This window comes from Arvicanthis niloticus, chromosome 3 (assembly GCF_011762505.2).
Source record: "Arvicanthis niloticus isolate mArvNil1 chromosome 3, mArvNil1.pat.X, whole genome shotgun sequence".
Taxonomy (NCBI): Eukaryota; Metazoa; Chordata; class Mammalia; order Rodentia; family Muridae; genus Arvicanthis; species Arvicanthis niloticus.
Genome location: NC_047660.1, coordinates 74,180,470 through 74,200,919, shown reverse-complemented (window position 1 = coordinate 74,200,919; position 20,450 = coordinate 74,180,470). Strand labels below are relative to the sequence as shown.

General features: G+C 40.2%; 1 protein-coding gene across 2 annotated transcripts in view; it reads right to left on the bottom strand.

Moving 5' to 3' along the window:
* Positions 1-20,450, bottom strand: part of Adk (adenosine kinase) — a 391,595-nt gene that overhangs the window by 368,990 nt on the left and 2,155 nt on the right. The window contains exon 1 of one of the 2 annotated variants that reach the window (XM_034497485.2): positions 285-707. The exons of the other annotated variant lie outside the window; for it this stretch is intronic. Coding sequence (XP_034353376.1) covers positions 285-298 — 14 coding nt within the window. The 5' untranslated portion in view covers positions 299-707. Of the gene's footprint in view, positions 1-284; positions 708-20,450 lie in introns of those variants that run through there. 2 annotated transcript variants of the gene reach the window in all.

Here is a 20,450-nt window from a genome sequence, read left to right as displayed (position 1 = left end):
TTCATAAGAAATTCATTACACACACAAGTAAGCCACAGACCCTGAAATCTGAGCAAGGGTCACATCAAGTAAGTGACAAATAGGGCAGCGCCTTGTGCTACAGATCCAAAAAACTTCAGAAGAAACCAGAAATGTATCAGTGAGAAGTGTGAGGGGAACATCGGACAGAAGAGGGGCCAGCAGTAAAGCGAGGCTCTAGACCTAGGGAAGGGGAAATAGTTGTCCCTGAATCTGCAAGCTCACGCCCAGCCGGGACATAGCTGAAGCGGCCGCCCTCTGCTTACCTGGTGGACGTCATGACTTCACCTACCCGTCCCGCACCGCAGCACCCCGCGTCCGATGTCCGATGCTCAGCGTCTACCCGGGTAGCAGTAGGTACCACAGCAACTGCTCCCCAGCTCTGGCACTCAGCGACGGAGAGCGCGTCCTCACACACCCCGCGCGCGGGCGGCCCGGGGCGAGCTGGCCCCACGCGCTGATTGGCTGCGGCCAGAGGAGGGCGGACTCTCCGCCCCCGTCGGTCCGCTGCAGCCCCGCCCCCAGGGTTGAGCGCCAAGGCTCGTTGCCCGCGGGGCTCGGTCAGGCTCGCTGCCACGCGGGCTAGCTGACCAGCCAGAGGGCTGGCTAGCGGGCACGGTGGCCATCTTGACTCCGGGTAACCACCTCCCCTGTTGCCCTCCCGGCCCCACAGGGCAACAAGGTTGAGTGCCCGCCTCAAAAATGGCCGCGCCGCTGGCAACCGGGTTCGCAGTCACATGGGCATGCTCTACCTCGAAGAGCTCAGGTCCCTTTAACAGTCTGGGGAAAGAGACGCTGTCAGGACAAATCATGGACGTGGTTTAACAGCAAAACATCATCTGCAGCCACCTGGGAAACCTCAGGCTGGAGAAAACTAAAAGCGTGGCAACAGCTGCAAGGCGCGCTGAATTCCAAGCTGCAGCCTCGGGGAATCAGTTGCAGATGATGATCCCAAACGTTCTTGAACTTCAGAAACACTAACAGTTATCTAATATAAATGTATTTAGGGTTCATTAAACGGTGAATCAGAATCTAAGTGAGGTGAGGTCCGGACAACCGGTATTTTTAGTGTGTACCCAGGTGATCAACGTATGCACTAAAGTTTATACCAAATTACCCAATGCAAATGCCATGCATGTTAGATTGCCTCACTTTCCCAAATACCTGAGCTGTGAAACAAGCATTTAAAGCTACCGCAAAGATTGATATTAAAGTTTATAGTGAGCTACAGTGAGCGGGAAAACACAGGGGGTGGAATCAGTAAATGCTTTATGCCCCAAATAGCTTTTGTTTATTCCTTCTTTATTCTCTGTGTAATAATATTTATGTTAGCTGAGGACAACATCCAGCGGCACTCATTTACTGAGCACATACAATGGTGATCAATTTCCTTGGTCTGGCATATATCAGAAACAAGTCCAACACTATCAAGGAATAGATGGGAGAGAGGGACTGAAGGCATGGCTCAGCAGTAAAAGTGCTTGTCTTGTGAGTATGAGGACCTCAGTTCAATCCTCAGGGTCGCTAAGAAGAGGAGGGGAAGGGAGGAAGATAGTTCAGTAGTTAAAGACTACTACCAAGGCTAGGACCTCTGTTCTAGTCCCAGAACCCACTTGACGGAGGCATGTATTGTTGCCCATCCCCTGACATCCAGATACATATAAACCATGAAGAACGTCTCCACCCCAACAAACTTTTTTTTTTCATTTTTAAATGGGTGCCTGCTGTTAGGTGACTGACCTTCACATCCCCTTATCTTAAGCAGCATGGCTTTCTGTTACAAGTCTCCTCCTCCCTTCCAGACAGTTTAAAGATTTACAGCTTGTCTACCTTAAGGTTTTCCTCTTGAACACTAATAAACTGTCCTTGAGCTTCAAAAAGGGAGGATGGGTAGAGTGTCATACTGTGTACTTGGGAGCTGAAGGAATATCTCAGTGAAAAGGGCACTTGCTGCTCTTCCCAGACCTACGTCCAGGTCCCAGCACCCACATTAGGTGGCTCACAACACCCTATAACTCCACCTCCAGGGAATCCGGACTCCCTGGAACATGTGGCACACATTCACACACACAAATAAACAAAAATTTTGAAGGCACCAAGTAAATATAATGGACCTAACTTTAATGTTAAAAGTGAAGCAATGTGATTTTTCTTGAAGCTCAGAAAAATATATTTAGATGCCAGTCACTTGAGAAACTTAAACACAAAAATATTATGTCAACAAACTGGACTTAGATGTGATTGGCCCTTCAGAGTCAGTCGAGTAAGACAGACTGAAGAGGCTGAGGGGTGAGCAGAGGGCAAAGCCCCCTGCACTGATCCTCTCAACTGCTCTTCTGTCCACTTTATCTAATCTTGGTTGGGAGGCTGCTATAAAGCAGACAGACAGCAAGCCCCAAGTAGCTAACTGACTTTAGATAGCAGAACAAAGGAGTGGACCCACCTACTAATCTTTTCAACAGACACTCCAGGCCCAGAAATAACAGTAATGCTCTGTTTTTAAGAGTACAATAAAATGAAAAAGCACTCCAGAACATTTTCAGTGGGAAGATGAATGAGCACATTTTGGGAAAGCCTTTGCCAATGCATAACGGAAATTTCATTTTTTGAAGCAACTATTTATTAAAAAGTCGACCAAGATGAACAAATATTCTATATCCAGTTACGAACTTGATCATTAACAATACCAAAAATGTATTATATACTGTAAACCAGTAGCAATGTAATATTTCAATAATAAAAAATTATAGGGCAATTATGAAATGTTTCCATATTTTTTCAAAGAAATGGGAAAATGCTCAAAGACATAGTATAAAATTAAAAAAGCAAAAATACAGAATATAATCTGTGATGCTAAACTAATATTCTACTACCTACCTAGATCCCCAGTATTTTGTCATCTTAAAATGGCTTAAAAAGGTAAAACATCCCTGCTCTTTAAAAAAATTCTATAATCTTAAGAATACAAATAACAAAACTATCCGTATTTTTAGAGGATCTGGATTTTTTTGTAAATGTCTCATTTCTCATATACATGAACTTTTTACTAAGATTATTTATTTATTTGATGTGAGTACACTGCCACTGGCTTCAGACACACCAGAAGGGGGCATCGGATCCCATTACAGATTGTTAACCATGAGCCACCATGTGGTTGCTGGGAATTGAACTCAAGACCTCTGGAAGAGCAGTGAGTGCTCTTAACCTCTGAGCCATCTCTCTAGCCTATACATGAACTTTTAAAGACAGGATTAATAATAAAATATCTATGATTTTCTTGGTTAATTGTTTTATCACAATTCCACAATAATTAAAAGTAAAAACACTCCTTTGGAGCTTTTCTTGAATAGCCCAGTTGTCCTCATGTGGACATGGACTATTGCCCACATGATACTTAAAAATGCAGCAGACAGCCCCTATACATCCCCTTAGTAAATATTAAAAAGATTGTATTTTTAAAGCAATTTTTATCTTACTCACAAGGGAAAACATCTTACAACTTGTGTCCCTGAATAAAATGATTTACCACAGGAGGCAGAGGCGACCTGGTCTCTATAGTGAATTACAGTCCATCCAGAGTTACAGTGAGACCCTGTCTCAAAACAAACGAAGGCATACCATAGTAAAAGGTACCAAAAATAAGGGGGGGAGAGGGCAGATAGAAATGTGGGAGTGGGAATTCTTTTTTTTTTAATGATTTATTTGTATTGTTTTTTTAATGAGGTCTATGTGTGTTGGGGTAGGGGTATGTGCATGTTGAGTGCAGAGGAGGCCAGAAGACAAAGACTGTTCTGGAGTTGGAGTTACAGGCAGTTGTGAATAACCTGACTTGGAGCTGAGGACCAATAGGTGCTCTACTACCTACCTATATCAGAATACAGTCTTAACCACTGAGCCACCCTTTCAGCACCAAGGAGATGTTAATTGTGGGCCTGCCAAACACTTTCTAACCTTCAACATGTTTGATCATCAGCTTCCTTATCTGAAATGCAAAGGAGTTCACTCTATGTGACATATCAGATTCACTCCAGTTCTTACTAAAGAAAGAACTGTGAACTTCCATCCCAATACAAACTGAGTTGTCTGTAACAGTCCTGGCTGTCCTGTAGACCAGGACAGATCTCAAACTCACAGATATCCACTTGCCTCTGCCTCCTGAGTGATAAGACTAAAAGCATGCACCACCACATCCGGCTCCTGAGTTGTCTTTTTAAAGAACCAATTAACATTAGTTTTAGTTAGAAAGGCTCATTCAAATAAATACTGGAATATATAGCTATCTCAAGACATGTTACAAGAAGTTGACTATTAGATTATCTGCATATTCTTAGGTTATATTTCAATTTAATGTTCCATTTTCAAACAATCTTTAAATGGAGCCTGACAATTCATTGGAGATTTTGAAGTGTACAATAACACTTGAGTGACTGAACTTTAGTAAAAATTTTTAGCAAAATTCTCTCAGGCATATCCACACAAGTGTTTAATTTTCAGTGAACTAGTGCTCAATGAAAACTATTTAAAAGTACACAACACTGCTTCCCAAGCATTCATTAATTCATCAAATATTTACTGAGTATGGTACACACCTTTAATCCCAGCACCAGGGAGGCAGAGGCAGGTAGATCTCCGAGTTCAAGACCAGCCTTGTCTATGTAGCAAGTTTCAGGCCAGTCAGGACTACACAGTGAAATCTTGTCTAATACAAGTATACACTCTACATATGTACCTTAATACACATACACACATAATACATACATACATACATACATACATACACTATATATGTATATACATACATACATACATACATACATACATATATAGTGTATGTATCATTTCCTCCTCTGTGCCAGACACTAGATATCCAGCAAAGATAAGCAATTCTCCTTTTGCGGAATTTACATTCAGTCTAAAGTGTTACAGATGAATAACCAAGTAATAAACAAGAACCACAAATGATCAAAATTGCTATATGGGAGGTACATAGGGTCTTGTGCCACAGATAAGCATTAGGGGAACTAGACATGTTAAACGCATGAGGCTGTTCCTTCAAAGGAAGAGATGTATAACTTGTTATCCATCTAGAGACTGAAAGTGGATCTGGTTAACGGCCTGGTGACCCCTGCACTATCTGTGTGGCCAAGACCACATTGGACTCGCCCCCAGACACTTATCATGAGCTTGTCAATATATAGGACCTATCTCTATGGAAGGTGTCACATGTAGTCAATCTATATAAACCATCTTTATGGAGAGTGTCACATACAGTCAATCTACAAGTTTTCACCAAATTATGCTATGCTTAAATATGCCTAAAATAAGCCACTCCAAGTCAGACTCCTGAATTTGAACCAGCACAGGCTACTTAGTTGTGCTGAACTGAACTGCCTTCCTACCTCTCACAGACTGTCACTCTGCTGGCCCTGGTGGTATTCAGAGAATTACAACCAAGACATCAATGCAGGGAATGTCTCTGCATTGGATCCTCAAGGAAGTTCTTTCTCTTCCAAGGGAGAACTCAGTGACAAGAGCTAGGTGGGGAAGCCCATTCCACACAGGGCAAACCTAAAAGATCTCAACCACCACTGTAAAGAAAAACAAATAAAAAGGACATCATCTGGCCACAGATCTATGAGATACAATGAGCCTAGAAACATGACAGGAAGCCACTGTCATTTAAACAATGGAAAACTGATCTTACAACAGTTGCCTGAACTTTATATGTGTCGAGTGGAGAAGAGAAGCAGGAAAGCAAGAGCAGGAACTGGGTTCAGCAAACCAGGGGATGCATGCAAGTGCTCTGAAGCACAAAGACAGGAAGGGATGTGAAGCAGATGGATCTGGAGTCATTTGGAGGACATGGAGGATGGAGCTATAACTCAATGATAAAGACACTGGGAACTTGGGAGACTAGAGTCAAAGCCAGGGACAGAGATCGAGAAAACACAATTTATTTTCTAGTCTGTCTTGAACCATAATGCCTTCTGTTGTTGTTGCTGTTTTAAGATTTTTAAAGTATTTTAAAGATTTTAAGTATTTTGCCCACAGGTATGTAACCGTACTACGTGTATGCAGTGCCTGTGGAGGCCAGAAGAGGGCCTGAGAATCCCTGGAACTGTAGCTACAGCCTATCATAAGCCACCCTGTAGGTGGCTTAAAGTCAGGTGCTCTACTAGGTCAGCAAGTGCTCTTAACTATTGAGCCATCTCTCCAGCCCTATTTTCTGTTCTCTACCAGTTAAATAAAAATATGTTCTTTGGCTTCTGTCTGCAGCTTCCCTGAAACACCAGCCTAAAGGGGAACAAGTCTACTTGAGCATCTTCTCGCAGCCTCAGGTGTGTAAAACTTGCTGTCTTAATTTATACTACACACAATGCTGTGTTTGTTGCAAGTTCTTTCCCAGTGGAATTACAGCAGCCCTGGCAGGAAATACCTTACTATCATATTTTACATTTTATAGAGGAAAAAATCAGAAGCTCAAAGTGGTCAAATTATTTATTTACCTCTTGTCATACTTCATAGACCAGAAATGCAAGCCATGGCAGACTGACTTCTGAACTGGGGCTAATTACATACAGGATGGAAAACAGTGTTCTTACTGGTGTAAACTCAAGGTGTTCTGACAAGTCTGAGACTTTTATAAATACCCAAGTCTCACACAATTTTACCCATGATGCAGAAATCCAGTCACACACAGCTTTCTAAGTAGCTACAGCTTCGTACAAACTATGTTTATTGCTTTTCTTAGATCTCAGGTTTTGAATTTTCGACCAGTCTCATTTCTGTCAGAATGACTTTTTTTTTTAAATCAAAACAAAACAAACTTTTCTTTCCCACCCTCCAAAAATTTAGGAGTCAACAGAGTGTGACAGCATTCATATATAATCCCAGCCATGGGGAAACGGAGGCAAAGCACACAAAGTTTGAGGCCAGCCTGGAGTACACAGAAAAAGACTGCTTCAAAAAAGGAGGGGTGAGGGAAGAATAGCCAATTTACTATTAAGCTAAATAACTTATTCCAGACATTTAGCTTGTTGTACAAATCAATTTAAACATCAGTAAAATCATTTCATACTAAGAGTTTAGGAGCCTCAGAAGTGACTATAAATGTTCACAAGGGTTCCACTGTTACAATTTCTTAAAATACCAGCCAGGTGTGTCCTTTGCTAACTCCTGCTGCTTACAATTTTCCACAGGAGAGGAAAGTTGAGTGTGGGCTCTGATGAAATGCATTGATGAAAAATGTTCTGAAAAACAACCACATGTACCTTGTTGGTTCTGAAATGATGGAGCTAGAGAGATAGCTCAGTAGTTAAGTGCACTGGCTACTCTTCCTGAGGACCTATGTTCAAGGGCCAGTGCCCACATGGAGGCTTACAACTATTTGTAATTCCAGTCCCATAGGATCCAACAATTTCTTCTGGCCTCCAAGGTCTCCAGGCATGCATGCAAGCATAAATGCCCATACATCATCATCATCATAATTTTAATTTAAAAATCTTTCTCAAGAGAAATGGTTCAGTGGTTAAATACACACCTATGTTAGATAATTCTCAAAGGCCTGAAACTCCAGCTCCAGAGAATCTGATGCCCTCTTCTGGACTGAGGACACGTGCACCCACATGTGTAAAAACCCACACACTTTACAAATAAATTAAAATAAGGTAAAATTTCAAGATAAATAAAAATAAATGAATAAAAAGGATTCCTCAGCACATGGGCAGCAGAGGCAGGACTGAGATCAAAGCAAGCCTGGGCTATGGAGACACACACTGTCTCAAAACACAAAGTTGATTGATTAATTAAAAGTTACCTTAGAGTGGCAGCCCATTCCAGGGATCCTAGCACTTGGGAGACTGGAGCAGGAAGGTTGTAAGCTTAGGACATATATTAAGATTCTGTCTCAGAATCTGCTTTTGCTTTTGCTTTTCCAGACACCATATCTCAGTGTACTCCTGGCTATCCTGGAACTCACTTTGTACTGCAGGCTGGCCTCAGACTCAGAGATCCACTGGCTCTGTGCTGAGACTAAAGGCATGTGCTACCATGCCTGTCATAGAATATTTGACATAACTCAAAGAATAACAGAATTAAAATCTTAGATTAAAAAAAAATATTGGATACATACTTCAGTCCCACTCTGAATTTCTGACCCACCAACTCTTGTAGTTTAACAAAAGCCCCTAACTTTGAAATAGGAAAGCACATTCTCTGCAAAGACTACATTTCACATTGTAGTCACTTTCTACCCTCTTCTTCTTCCCCTTCTGCCCCTCCTCCAGGGAAAGGACTCCTCATTAGGTTATATCAGTCTGGCCTCAAACCCAGTGTGCCCCCGCTCAGCTTCCTTAGTGCTAAAAATTATAAGAATTTGCCACCAAATAGGTTTCTGCTTCTCTTTTATAAACTACTGAGTCACAATTTGGTCTGAAAAATATTTCAGTCTGTACTCTCTTCACAGGTGGACACACAAACCCAGAACAAAACCCTTTAAGACCTTGATATCCTGATTCCTAACCCAAAGTTCTTTTCCTTGTACCATACTAACAGCCCAAATGTATTACAATTTATATCCAGAACTCACATATCTCAGAATATGTGAAAAACTGAAAAGCTATAAGGAGGTCATAGAGGAATCAGGAACAGCTGAAAGAACTAAGAATGTTTCTCTTTTTCAACTGTATCTTGTTTTCTTTTTCCCTTCCTCATTCACAAATCTATTTCCCCCTTCTATTTGTTTTTTCCTATGTTTATGAAGAAGGATAAAAATGAAATTTTAGGATATTTTAAATACTATTTAAAGAAATTTTACAAGCATACTTAAAAAATAAGCTACCTGAGGAAAAGCTGAAGAGATGGCTCAGCATTTAAGAGCACTAGCTGTTCTTCCAGAGGACCTAGGTCCAATTCCCACACCCACACTGTGGCTCACATCTGAAACTCCAGTTCTGGGGTACCCAATGCTTTCTTCTGGCCTCTGTGAGCACTAATACCCACAAGAAGCATGCAGAAATGCATACAGGCAAAACACTCATACATAAAAAAAAAGTTTTAAATAAGCTACCTGAAATTTTAACAATTCTTTATAGAGGTTACTTTTTATTTGTTTTTTTGTTGTTTTATGATATTTGAAACAGTGTCTCACTATGTAGCCTTAACTAGCCTCGCACTCACTATTCAGGATGGTTTCAGGTCATAAAGATCTACTTGCCTCTGTGCCCTGACTGCTGGCACTATTTTTTGGTTGTTGTTATTTTCATTTTTTTTTTTTTTGCATGTATCATGTGTATGAATTCACAGGTGTTCTCTGTACACCATGTGGGTCCTAGAGAATGAACTCAGGTCATCAAGCTTAGTGACAAGCACCTTTACCTGCTAAGCCATGTCACTAGTCCTGTTCATTTGTTTTTAAGACAGGTGTTGCTGGGTAGCCCATGTTGATTTAAAAATTTAATTCTCCTGCCTCAGCTTGCTTAGTGCTAGGGATTCACCAATACTGAAGCTGAAAGTTTGGGCTTTTTTTCTTTTAATTGCTCATGGCTCAAGGCTATTTGTTACAGTGGGTCATTTCTAAAGCAAAAAGATTTTTCCTCTCTGCTGTTTTGATAGGATTTTAAATTATTAACAGTATTAACAGATTATCAACATCTTAGAAGATTACTAGTAATTGTTCCTTGTGTAAGACAGGAATACTGGCTAAAGCAAAAGCCTATTTAATGTTTTAATCCTATACATCACTGTTGATTGTTGTTTTAGATCTAAAAATTGTGGATAATTGATAAAAAATATTAGAATAAAGACATAGTGCAGGTTAATTAAGTTCTAGTCCTGAAACTTAATGTATGAGTATAGGCACAAGGTTTAAACTCTTTGAACCGGAGTTTCTGCATTTTTATCCTGTAAAGACTTTCTTTTTATGTTTTATGTGTGCGTTTGCACAAGCATACAACATGTATAGATATGTATTTGCTGATGCCCAGGGAGGCTACAAGAGGCACCTGGTGCAGGTGCTGGCAACCAAACTAGGGTCCTCTGAAAGAAGAGTAAGCTTTCGTGACTGCTGAGCCATCTCTCCAGCCTCCATTCTACCTTACTTTAATAACTAATAATACTAAAAAGATAATACTCAAATTATTAGAATCAAGAAAAAAGAACAAAATCTCTGAAACAAAGGTAAACTCATCAAAAAGTACTCTCTTACTGGGACGTTTTAACTAGAAAGCACAAGCAACATGGGCTTTTCCAAGTTATTAATTAGAAAATACAAGATGCTCAAAATTCAAACTCAGTGAACTAAGGCATCGGTAAAACACACCACTAAGTGTATGCCACAGAGAATATTTATTCCTGGGTGGAAACACTACATCTGCGGAGCTGAGATGGCTCAGCAGATGAAGGCATGTGCCAAGCATCCTAACTGGATTCAATCCCCAGGACCCAGAAGGTAGGATAACCAATTTCCATCAAGTTGTCCTTTGACCTCAGCAAAAAATGAAATGTGGCACAGAGGGGTACACATATTTAAATGTAAAACAAAAACAAATCAGTAAAATTTAAGCTTCATGTGTAAGAGAAAACTGGAAAGTCAAAAGTTTGAACCTGATTACAAATCACATCTTTAAATAGTGTGTACCTACTGTGTACAGAATTCACTTTAAGAGCTTCCAATTTATAGTTTTGTACTGTAATATAAACAGCAAAGAAGGATGGGTCAGAGACCCTGAGTGTGACATGAGCCCCCACTATGAACTCTTTTTTGTTTGTCTGTTTGTTTGGGTTGTGTTTGCTTGTTTTGGAGGGATTCCAGATAGTTTCTCTGTGTAGCCTTCACTGTCCTGGAACTCAATCTGGAGACCACGCTTGCATGGAGGGACACTTGACCTTTGGATTTATTCCTCAGCTAAGGGCAGTTTAGATGATGTCAGAAGTATCAATGAGAAAATGTAAAAAGAAAGTCATTATCATTTTCTTTAAACATGTTATTTTCATATAAAACAAAATCCAAAGGAAAAAATCAATGCTTCATTTGTTTCAGAGTATATTATAATGCTTTAGAGTATAATTATAAGTTAAAGTTGTGGGATCAAATCTCACCTCTGATATTTAATAACTAGTAAACTAGCTGTTTTTCCCTAAAGAAATAAATTAACCTTTTTGGACTTCAATTCTCACAACAGTGTGAAAAAAATACTACACTCTATCTTCTTCACCAAGCACTAACAATCTGGAGTCTAAACCATGTCTGGTGAGTTTCCAATAAAACTATATGCAATTCTGAATCACCATTTCCAAACTTATCTGGCTCATCCTGAGGTCTGTGATTGCTTTCACAACCACAGCCAAGATCTGCAGGAAATACCAGCTGTAGGAGAGAACACTTACGACCGCCATAGGATTTGCACTCAGACCTCTCCCTACCCTTCTCCTAAATCCCATTCCCTCCAGCCTTTCCAATCAGCCCTTGGGGAATAAGGCGGAGAGAATCTGTATTAATCTAATTTAAAGAAGCAACCTCATGCCCAAAGAAAGGCATGTCATTTCTTCCCAGCACGTGGGAGGCAGTATTAGAGGAACTCTGTAAATTCAAGACCAGACTGGTCTCCTAAGAACTTAAGGACTCTTGTCTGAATGAGAATTTTTAAAAAGACAAGATAATGGCCAACAGGGAAACAGTTAAATACCTCTGCATCTGACTTGCTATTTACAAGATGCCACCAAGTCTTCTCCATAATGCAGGCAAGCTTCACAAGAACTATAGTCAAAGGGGTCAGGTGTGTGTGAAGGGATGCTGCAGTCAGGAAAGGGAATGCGGGCACACAGATCCTTGTCCGTAAGTACAGAAATCTACTTCTCTACAAAGCATCCTTCAGCTAGGGTGGTGGTATACCCCTGACATCCAGCACCTGGGAGGCTGAGGAAGGAGTATCCCTGCAAATTCCTGGGCCACACTGGGAGCTCAAGACTACCCTGGGCTACCTGGGAAGACCCTGTCTCAAAAAACAAAATCAAAAAGCAGGTGGAGCCCAATCCCAGGACTCATACAATAGGAGAGAACTGATTCCTACACTACACATGTGCCTACAAGCGACCTTATACACACACTTTTTTTTTTTTGGTTATTCAAGACAGAGTGTCTCTGTATAGCCCTGGCTGTCCTGGAACTTACTCTGTAGACCAGGCTAGCCTCGAACTCAGAAATTTGCCTGCCTCTGCCTCCCAAGTGCTGGGATTAAAGGCATGCGCCACCACTGCCTGCCTGCCTGTGTGTGTGTGTGTGTGTGTGTGTGTGTGTGTGTGTCTGTCTGTCTGTCTCTCTCTCTCTCTCTCTCTCTCTCTCTCTCTCTCTCTCTCTAAAACTTAATTAGAAAGAGAAAGGAAATCCTTAGGACATAGGAATGAACTCATCCAAATTCATTCATTGTATCATCTACAAAACCTATTCCCCTATCCACCCATTAAAAAAAGACAAATCATTTCCTTTGTGCTATTTAAAGTACTATTTGATTCTAAACATTTAGTACTTACTGGATGTAATAATAAACTTGTGCTTTATGATAGCAGCTCAAATCTAAACAGTCCAATTATATACATTTACATGAGGGTTAAGCAGCAGACAAGTCCAAGTGGAATTTATTAATGTATGCTTTAATGGGCCTTCACATGCTATCCCAAACTATACACTAACCAGTTCATTGTGAGTGTGTCAAAATAGAGACTTAGTCACAAGTAGAAGGCTGCCTTACCTTTATGGCATAACAGCTTAAACTTCAACCATACTAAGAACTAAAATTGATAAGATCTCAGCTGTGCTGAGGAAAAACAATCTTGAAAACTGTTTTAAAAGGACTTAAGACTTCTTTAATCATGGCTCTAAGCCAAGAATGTGTTCAAATCTCTAATGTGGTTAACTTCAAAGACAGCACATGAGCACTGTTTATTTGTCAAAGAGATAATTTTCTTGTATTTCAATGCAATGGTTGTTTAGCCCAACTCTGGAGCTCAAGGAATGTTTATTTTGCTATATTTATCAAGCTTAAAAAATTTTGAGAAAACTTTAGACATCTGTATTAATCCCACTACAATATTCTATTTACAAGTGACGCCTTCTGGGTGAGTTATTAGACTCAAACATTTTTTTTTTTTTAATTAAAATGCTTAAGGCCAACCATGGCATTGCTCCCTGGTTGCACGGCATACTGCATTACACAGCACCCTGGAAATCTAGGGCTGTGTCACTGAACTTCGCAGCTTTCAAACTCTAATGAGAGTCTGCAAACAGCCTCACTAACTAAGGACCTGCTAACCCAGGGGAAAAGATTCACCATTTCAATAGATAACTAAAACATTGTATGTAAAGTCCCTCTATCAGAAAGTCCACTCCTCTACCAAACAAGCAACTCTAGTGTATTAAAAAAAGAAAACACTAACCATTAGGCTTTAATAAAGTTACTGTCTATATAGGAGACCTAGGTATGTGTGGAGGGAACTTTCTCTATAGACAAATGCAATCAACAGCTCATTGGTCTCAAAACAAACCAGGAATTCAATCTAGAAATGAATTTCTTAGCCACAATGCCTTCTAGTATCAGATTGATTTTGTACATTAGTTTATTCCATGTAGCAAAGGAGGTAAAAGGTCATGGAACCATGAAGTATTTTCAGGTTCTATCTACTGCCAAAGAGGTAAGAATTTGAAACTAATACAAAAATCCATTCTCTGTCTCCAAATGCTACAAACAAAAGCTTAAATACTGTTTTTATTTAATTATCTATTTGTTTATAGGTTATCAGTACGTAGCCCTGGCTAACCCTGAACTCAGTAACTGCAATCAACATAATAGAATCAATTCCTAAAACTTGTCCTCTGACATCTACAGCCTGGAAGGGGGGGGGGGATTAAAAATGTTTTAAGAATTCATTAATTCAACAAAAACCACATCTAGTTAAACTGCAGCGAAAAGAGCAATTAGGAGGGCTAAAGGCTGCCCATCTAGTTTGCGGACTTCAATCCACACTGGGTGAAATAAAACACACAGAACACACAGCAATAAAGCATGGTACAAATGTAAATACCAGAGGAGCCCTGTGCAAGCTGAGTAGGAAAGTTATAGATACTGGACCTTGAAAAATGAGGCGCTTTTTTGTTGGATTGATTGACCTGCAGCTTAAGTATTTTCTTTATGTGCTATACTACATGAAGTTTTTCTCTTGCTATGAGGATCACACCACCTCACTCTATTCTCTTCAAGGACCTGGTAGCAGTGACTATACTGGCTCCCTCAAGACTAACCCCTGCTTCCTCTGCATCTATGAACACCACCTCCACTGACTGGCTCCCCACATACACTAGCACCACTAATTCCCACATCCACCCAGATGGTCTGTGGGAGGAAGTAAGAGTGTATCCAAGGATCACCAAATATTTACAAGTGTTATATCTTCTTGATAAAGCATTGCCTTTGTTAATATGCAGTGCCCCCCTTTATCTAACTAGTTTGGCTTAAAGATTACTTCAGCAAATGTCAGGGCAGCTATGTCTGCTTCTTTACAGCTTCCATTTGCTTGTTGGGTTTTTTTTTTCCATTCTTTGATATTTAGTATTTTGAGATCTTTGCTAGCTTTCTTTTCTCTGGAAGACAACACATATTTGGTTCCTTCTTTTTAATCCAATCCATTAATCTACATCTTTTTAATGGTAAGATGAGGCTGTTTCCATTATATTTAAAATGATTACAGAAAGGGTGTTTGCTATTTCCTATAAATTGTTAATGGTGTTCTGGTTTGCTAATCAGTGGTATTTCTTTTTGTTCCTCCCAAACTACTTTGGAGATTTTCTCAGGTCTAGTTTCCTTTCATGAAGTGTACACTTCTATGTATTCAGGTGGAGGAAGCCATCTTGCCATGACATGAATCAAATTTTAAAGATCTCATCCTTGGCTACATAGTAAGTTCAAAGCCAGCTTTGGCTACAGGAAACAAAATAGCAACTAACTTATTAGAAAATCATTGAATCTGCAGAAATTCAAACACTCCACAACTGACTACTCACTCTTCCTTTCTTAAATCCAGAAAACCATGTGTGTTTAGAATTCAGAATGTTACAGATCTTAGGAAGGCTGACACTAACAAATTTTATAAAATGCCCTAGAGGGATTCATGTAGTGTGCCATTTAACAGATACTTTTGACAGTTACAAAACAAAAAGTACACAATTGCCTCAGACAGCTACTACAGAAAGCTTTGTGTTAGTTTGTTTCGCTGCTAAAATGTTTCCTTTCTAATGTGCTGGCTACTTTAACGTCAACTTAACACAAGCTGAAGTCATCAGGAAGGAGAAGCTCACTTAGGAAAATGCCTCCATAACATCAAGCCGTGGACAAGTCTGTGGGCATTTTCTTAATTATCAACTGAGAGGGTAGGGTCTGAACCATTGTGGGTGGTGCCACCCCTGAGCTGGTGGTCCTGGGTCCTGTAAAGAAAGCAGGCTGAGCAAGCCATGAGAACAAGTCAGTAAATATCACTCCCCCATGGCCTCTGTTATCAGCTCCAGTCTCCAGGTCCCCGCCAGGTTTGAGTTCCTGACCTGACTTCCTTCAATAATGAACAGTGATGTAGAAGCATAACCCAAATAAACTCTTTCCTTATCCAGATGTTCTATTACAGCAATGATAAGCCTAACTAAGACATGCAACTTTAAAATATAACAACTATAATACTGTGCTCCAGTTCATTCATGTTCCTTTCAAAACCATCCCTTCTGAATCTGTTTTTCATGTGTTTTTTAATTCTAAGAACTTCATCTCTAAACCCATCTATTTCATGTTTACACATTTCTTATTCGTAACATCTTGCTTGGTTTTTGATGACCACTTCTGTCTTGATGGATCTTTAAGATAGTCATTTTGAAGTGACTCTTATATTCTCATTAGATTTTCAGTGAATTTATCTCCCGATGGCTGTACCTGTCTTCTAAGGGCCTTCCTTCTTTACACTATTTCAGACTTTCTCCTTCTTTACCTAGTAATTTTAAGGCAGAGTTACATAGGCTCTGACCATAGTTACAGAGCCTATGACCTCCAAGCTCAGTGCTCTTATACTAGGTGACAGTAGGGAATTTACAGTTCCTGATGCTGAGCCATCTGGCAGTGGGGCCACTTCTGTCTTCACTTCAGACCTACAGCTTTTTAAAGTAACAGTGGAGAGCAGATGAGCTCAGCCTTCTCTCAGACAACCACAACCCAGGTCCTTGTTTCACCAGGGGTATCTGGCTCCAGCTCCCCGACCACATTACTTCCACCAGTTCCTACACCCACAGTATAATTCTACATTTCATTCCTGTCGTTATTCATGGGAGATGTTTACCTTTCTTAATTTAGGGGGCCTGTTTGTCATTTAAGGGTTCCTCTGACCAAATTTACTAAATTGCCTAGGCTGGCCCAGACTTATAATCCTCCTGCCTCAGACTCTCTCATGCTGTTATGACTTGTATATACCACCAAGCCTACCTCTTGCTATTTCTGTTTCTTTTTCAAATCTACTGGTGAAGAATTTGGAGTTGAGTAGGACATCATCTCAAGATAATCATGATATCATCACCATGATACTAGCAGCTGTTCAACATTTGTTATAGACTTACTCAACATTTACTCTGTTTTATATTTATTAATACCTAATAATCTTATGAAGTGGATACTCTTACTAAATCCATTTAGAAATGAGGAAAGAGATGCACAAAGCAAGTAAACAATCTTCCCAAGATGATCATCTATTAGGAGCAGGAATCTCACCAAATGTCTGGATTCCAGAAACCACAACCTTACCCACCATTGCCTTCCACCCTGACTAGAAGAACACTCTTTGTAACTGTTTCCTTCACACACACACACACACACACACCGATTGTGAGCATTCTGCACACAGACAGGATTTTAATAAAAAAAGAAAAATGGAGCCTTGTTCCAGGATAGTTCAAGCTTACCAGCTTTAATGCCAGTCTTTTGCTAGAGCCCTTTCCATGTTCCTTGAGCTCAAGAATTTCCAGGCCTATCCCTGGATACCTAGGACTAGTCACACAACTAGTCTGTCTCTCCCTCTCTCAATCCTTCCCTCACTCCTACATTTACTGCACCCTAGTACATAAAGCCCAGAAAAGGACCTTATGCAAACTGTCTCTGGAAGAATTTGTTTTCTATTCCTTCAGAGCCTAAAGGATTAAACTATAAATATAAAAGAAAAGTTTATAGCTAGAATTGACAAGCTTGACTTTAGGCCACATTGATAAAGGTATAGGGTTTGGAAGGGTTTAAAAGGGTAAAGGGTACCTACCAGTCCTACTCCGTGCAACAAGACTTTAATTGACTGGCTATAATGACCAGACATTGCGCAATACACTAGAGACTTTTTTGTTCTGGATGTATTTTCTTCATTTAATCCTCTTTACAGACCACTATAGGAACCATGTGCTCTTGTATTCTTTTAGAGAGTTTCCCAGAGAAATGTATTTTATAAGATATCACTAAATTTCTTCTCTGATTACCTGTGACTTGTTTTGGGTTACAATGCAATTTTAAGACCCAGGATGTACTGTGATATGGGAGACTGAGGAAAAGAAAAATGGGAGTGTATGAGTGAAATGCTTAGGAACCAGTATTTGGGAAAAGTCAGTATTTATTTGCTGTTTAGAAATTTTGGTTTATTTCCTTTTAAGTAATACTAAAAGATATGGCCCTTAATCTTTTTGAGAGAGAGAGAGAGAGAGAGAGAGAGAGAGAGAGAGAGAGAGAGTTCACTGTACCTATAGAGGCCAGAAGACAACCTTAGGTTTCATCCTTGGGAATGTAGTAAACCTCCTTTGACACACTGTCTCTCATTAGCCTACAGCTTGCCAATCAGCCTATAGAATCTGTGTCTTCCCAGTGCTGCTTTCGAGTAGAAGTACATCACTACCCTTGGCATTTTTTTTTATGTGTTCTGGGCATCAAACCCAGATGCCCCCGCTTACAAGGTAAATGTTTTACCAACTGATCCATCCTTCCCCATATCCTTTACGTCAGAAGGAATTATGATAACTGGCTTTTAGGATTCAATCTTTCCTAATACCAAGTTCATAGCTTACAAATATTTACTCTAATGATTAAGTAGAGCTGTGCTACAGTAGGTAAAGCAGAACTTGAAATTGGAGACATAGAATCTACTTAGAATACTAAGAAGAAATCTAAGCCAAGGTAAAGTCTAAATTTCAGACAAAAGGAGGTTAGTAGTGCTACTAACTGATGGGGGGACCACAGGAGAAGGCCACGATTTAGGACAAGAGTTGGATTTGCTTACATATATGTGATCTTAAAGATCAGCAAGTCACTTAGAGAAGATACTCAACAGTTAAAACTAGCTTCTGAAGACTGCATGTGATGGCAGCCTGTAAATCCCAGCACTGGTGAGGTGAAAGCAGGAAGACCAAAAGTCATCCTTGGTTCCAAATCAAGGTCAAGGCCAGCCTGGGATACATGAGATTGTGAGACCTGAGAATACAGACAGAAGTCTCACACTGAAAATACCCCAAATGAAGCCTAGACACTTACTACCTTCTACTCCAGTCAGGCCGGGTCATCTCATCTCCCATCACCAACAGAGGACTTGCCTTCAGAATGCTTTCCCTGTAAAGGCAGATTCCTTACTTCCCACCTGGTTAACTCCTAGTCAGCTTACTAATGCTCAGGTTTCATTTTTCACAAGTTCGACTTACTTTGAAGGAGGAGAATATCACCTGGATCTTACCTTTTTCTCCATACCCAGTTCCTAGCACCATGCCTAAAATAGCACATACTTGAAAGACAGACGGAAAGAACAGACTGGGCATGTGTTCAACACTACTTGGAAGGTGCTGTGTCTTCTTAGAGGTGACCGCTGAGGCAGTGAGCTTGGATAAGATTTCCAACGGAGAGAAAAGAAAATTGAGTAGTCTTTGTGTTAATGTCTGATACTCAGTTTCTTTCTCCTCAAATCCACCTGAAAATATGTTACAGTCTGATTCTTTGAAATCTTAGTAACTTCCAGGTCCTGAAAAGCAATCAACCTAACAAAAGGTAAAGAATAAGAAAGGAGGAAACTCTTGTCAGATGGGCCCCCCAAAGCAGTTTCTCACTCTCAACAATACTGATAATTTTAGCTTGACAGTCTCTCTCACAGGGGGATGTCTTTTGTACTGTTAAGATGCCTAGAAACACCATTATACATTAATGGGAGCTTCATGATGGGGGACAAAACAAGGAGATTTCTACAGCTGTCAGATGTTGTGGTTTGTTTACAAAGGGACTCACTACATAACCTTGGTTGACCTGAACCTATCTCTGCCTCCAGACTGCAGGGATTAAAGACCTGGGCCACCATGCCAGTGTTTTGCTTGTTTTAAATTACATTTAGTTGTTTGTTTATTGTCTGTGTACGTGCATGAATGCATACCAAATGGGCTGTCTTAGTAAGGGTTTGATTGCTGTGAAGAGACACCATGACTATGGCAACTCTTATAAAGAAAAACATTTCATTGGGGCTGGCTTTCAGAGGTTTAGTCCATTATCATCATGGTGGAAAGCATGTTGGTGTACAGGCAGGCATGGTGCTGAAGAAGCTAAGAGTTCTATTCTTGATCAATAGGTGACAAAAGAATACTACTGCACTACGCCTAGCTAGGGCATATATGAGACCTGAAAACCCACCCCCACAGTGACAAACTTCCTCCAACAAAGCCACACCTACTCCAACAAGGCCATACCTCATAATAGCACCACTCACTATGGGCCAAGCATTCAAACACACAAGTCTATGTGGGCCATTCCTATTCAAACACCACAGGCCCTGGATTAACACAGGTCACTAGGCTTGGCAGCAAGCACGGTCACTCTAGGAGCCGTCTCAGCAGCTCCCTAGCAGCATCCTTTAACCTTACTGCCCTACTCCACCAAAATGATCACCAAGTTCTGCCAAATGTTTCTTCTAAGATAAAATTCCCCCTAGTTAAAAAATCACTTCCTGGGCAGGAAGGATGGCTCAATTGTTAAGAGCAAACTGCTCTTCTAGAAGAGCTGAATTTGGTTCCTAGCACCCACATCAGATAGCTCACAACTATCTTTTAACTGTAGATCCAGGGCATCCAAAGCCCTCTTCTGGCAAAAAGTGACACACAATCACACAAACACACACATATATACATAAATTAAAAATAAGAACTATTTCCCTAAAGATAACTGACAGCTTCTCACAAATTCCTAAATTCTTTTCCTAACATCTATAAATGCTTTTTATTAATTTACTTGTTCCCCACTGACTGATTCTACACATTAAACTGTGCTTACAATTTATGCTGTTTTCATTAACAGTTAAACAAAGTTGGTAGGAATCTTTTAACTGACAGGAAAATCATAGAGTAATTCAGT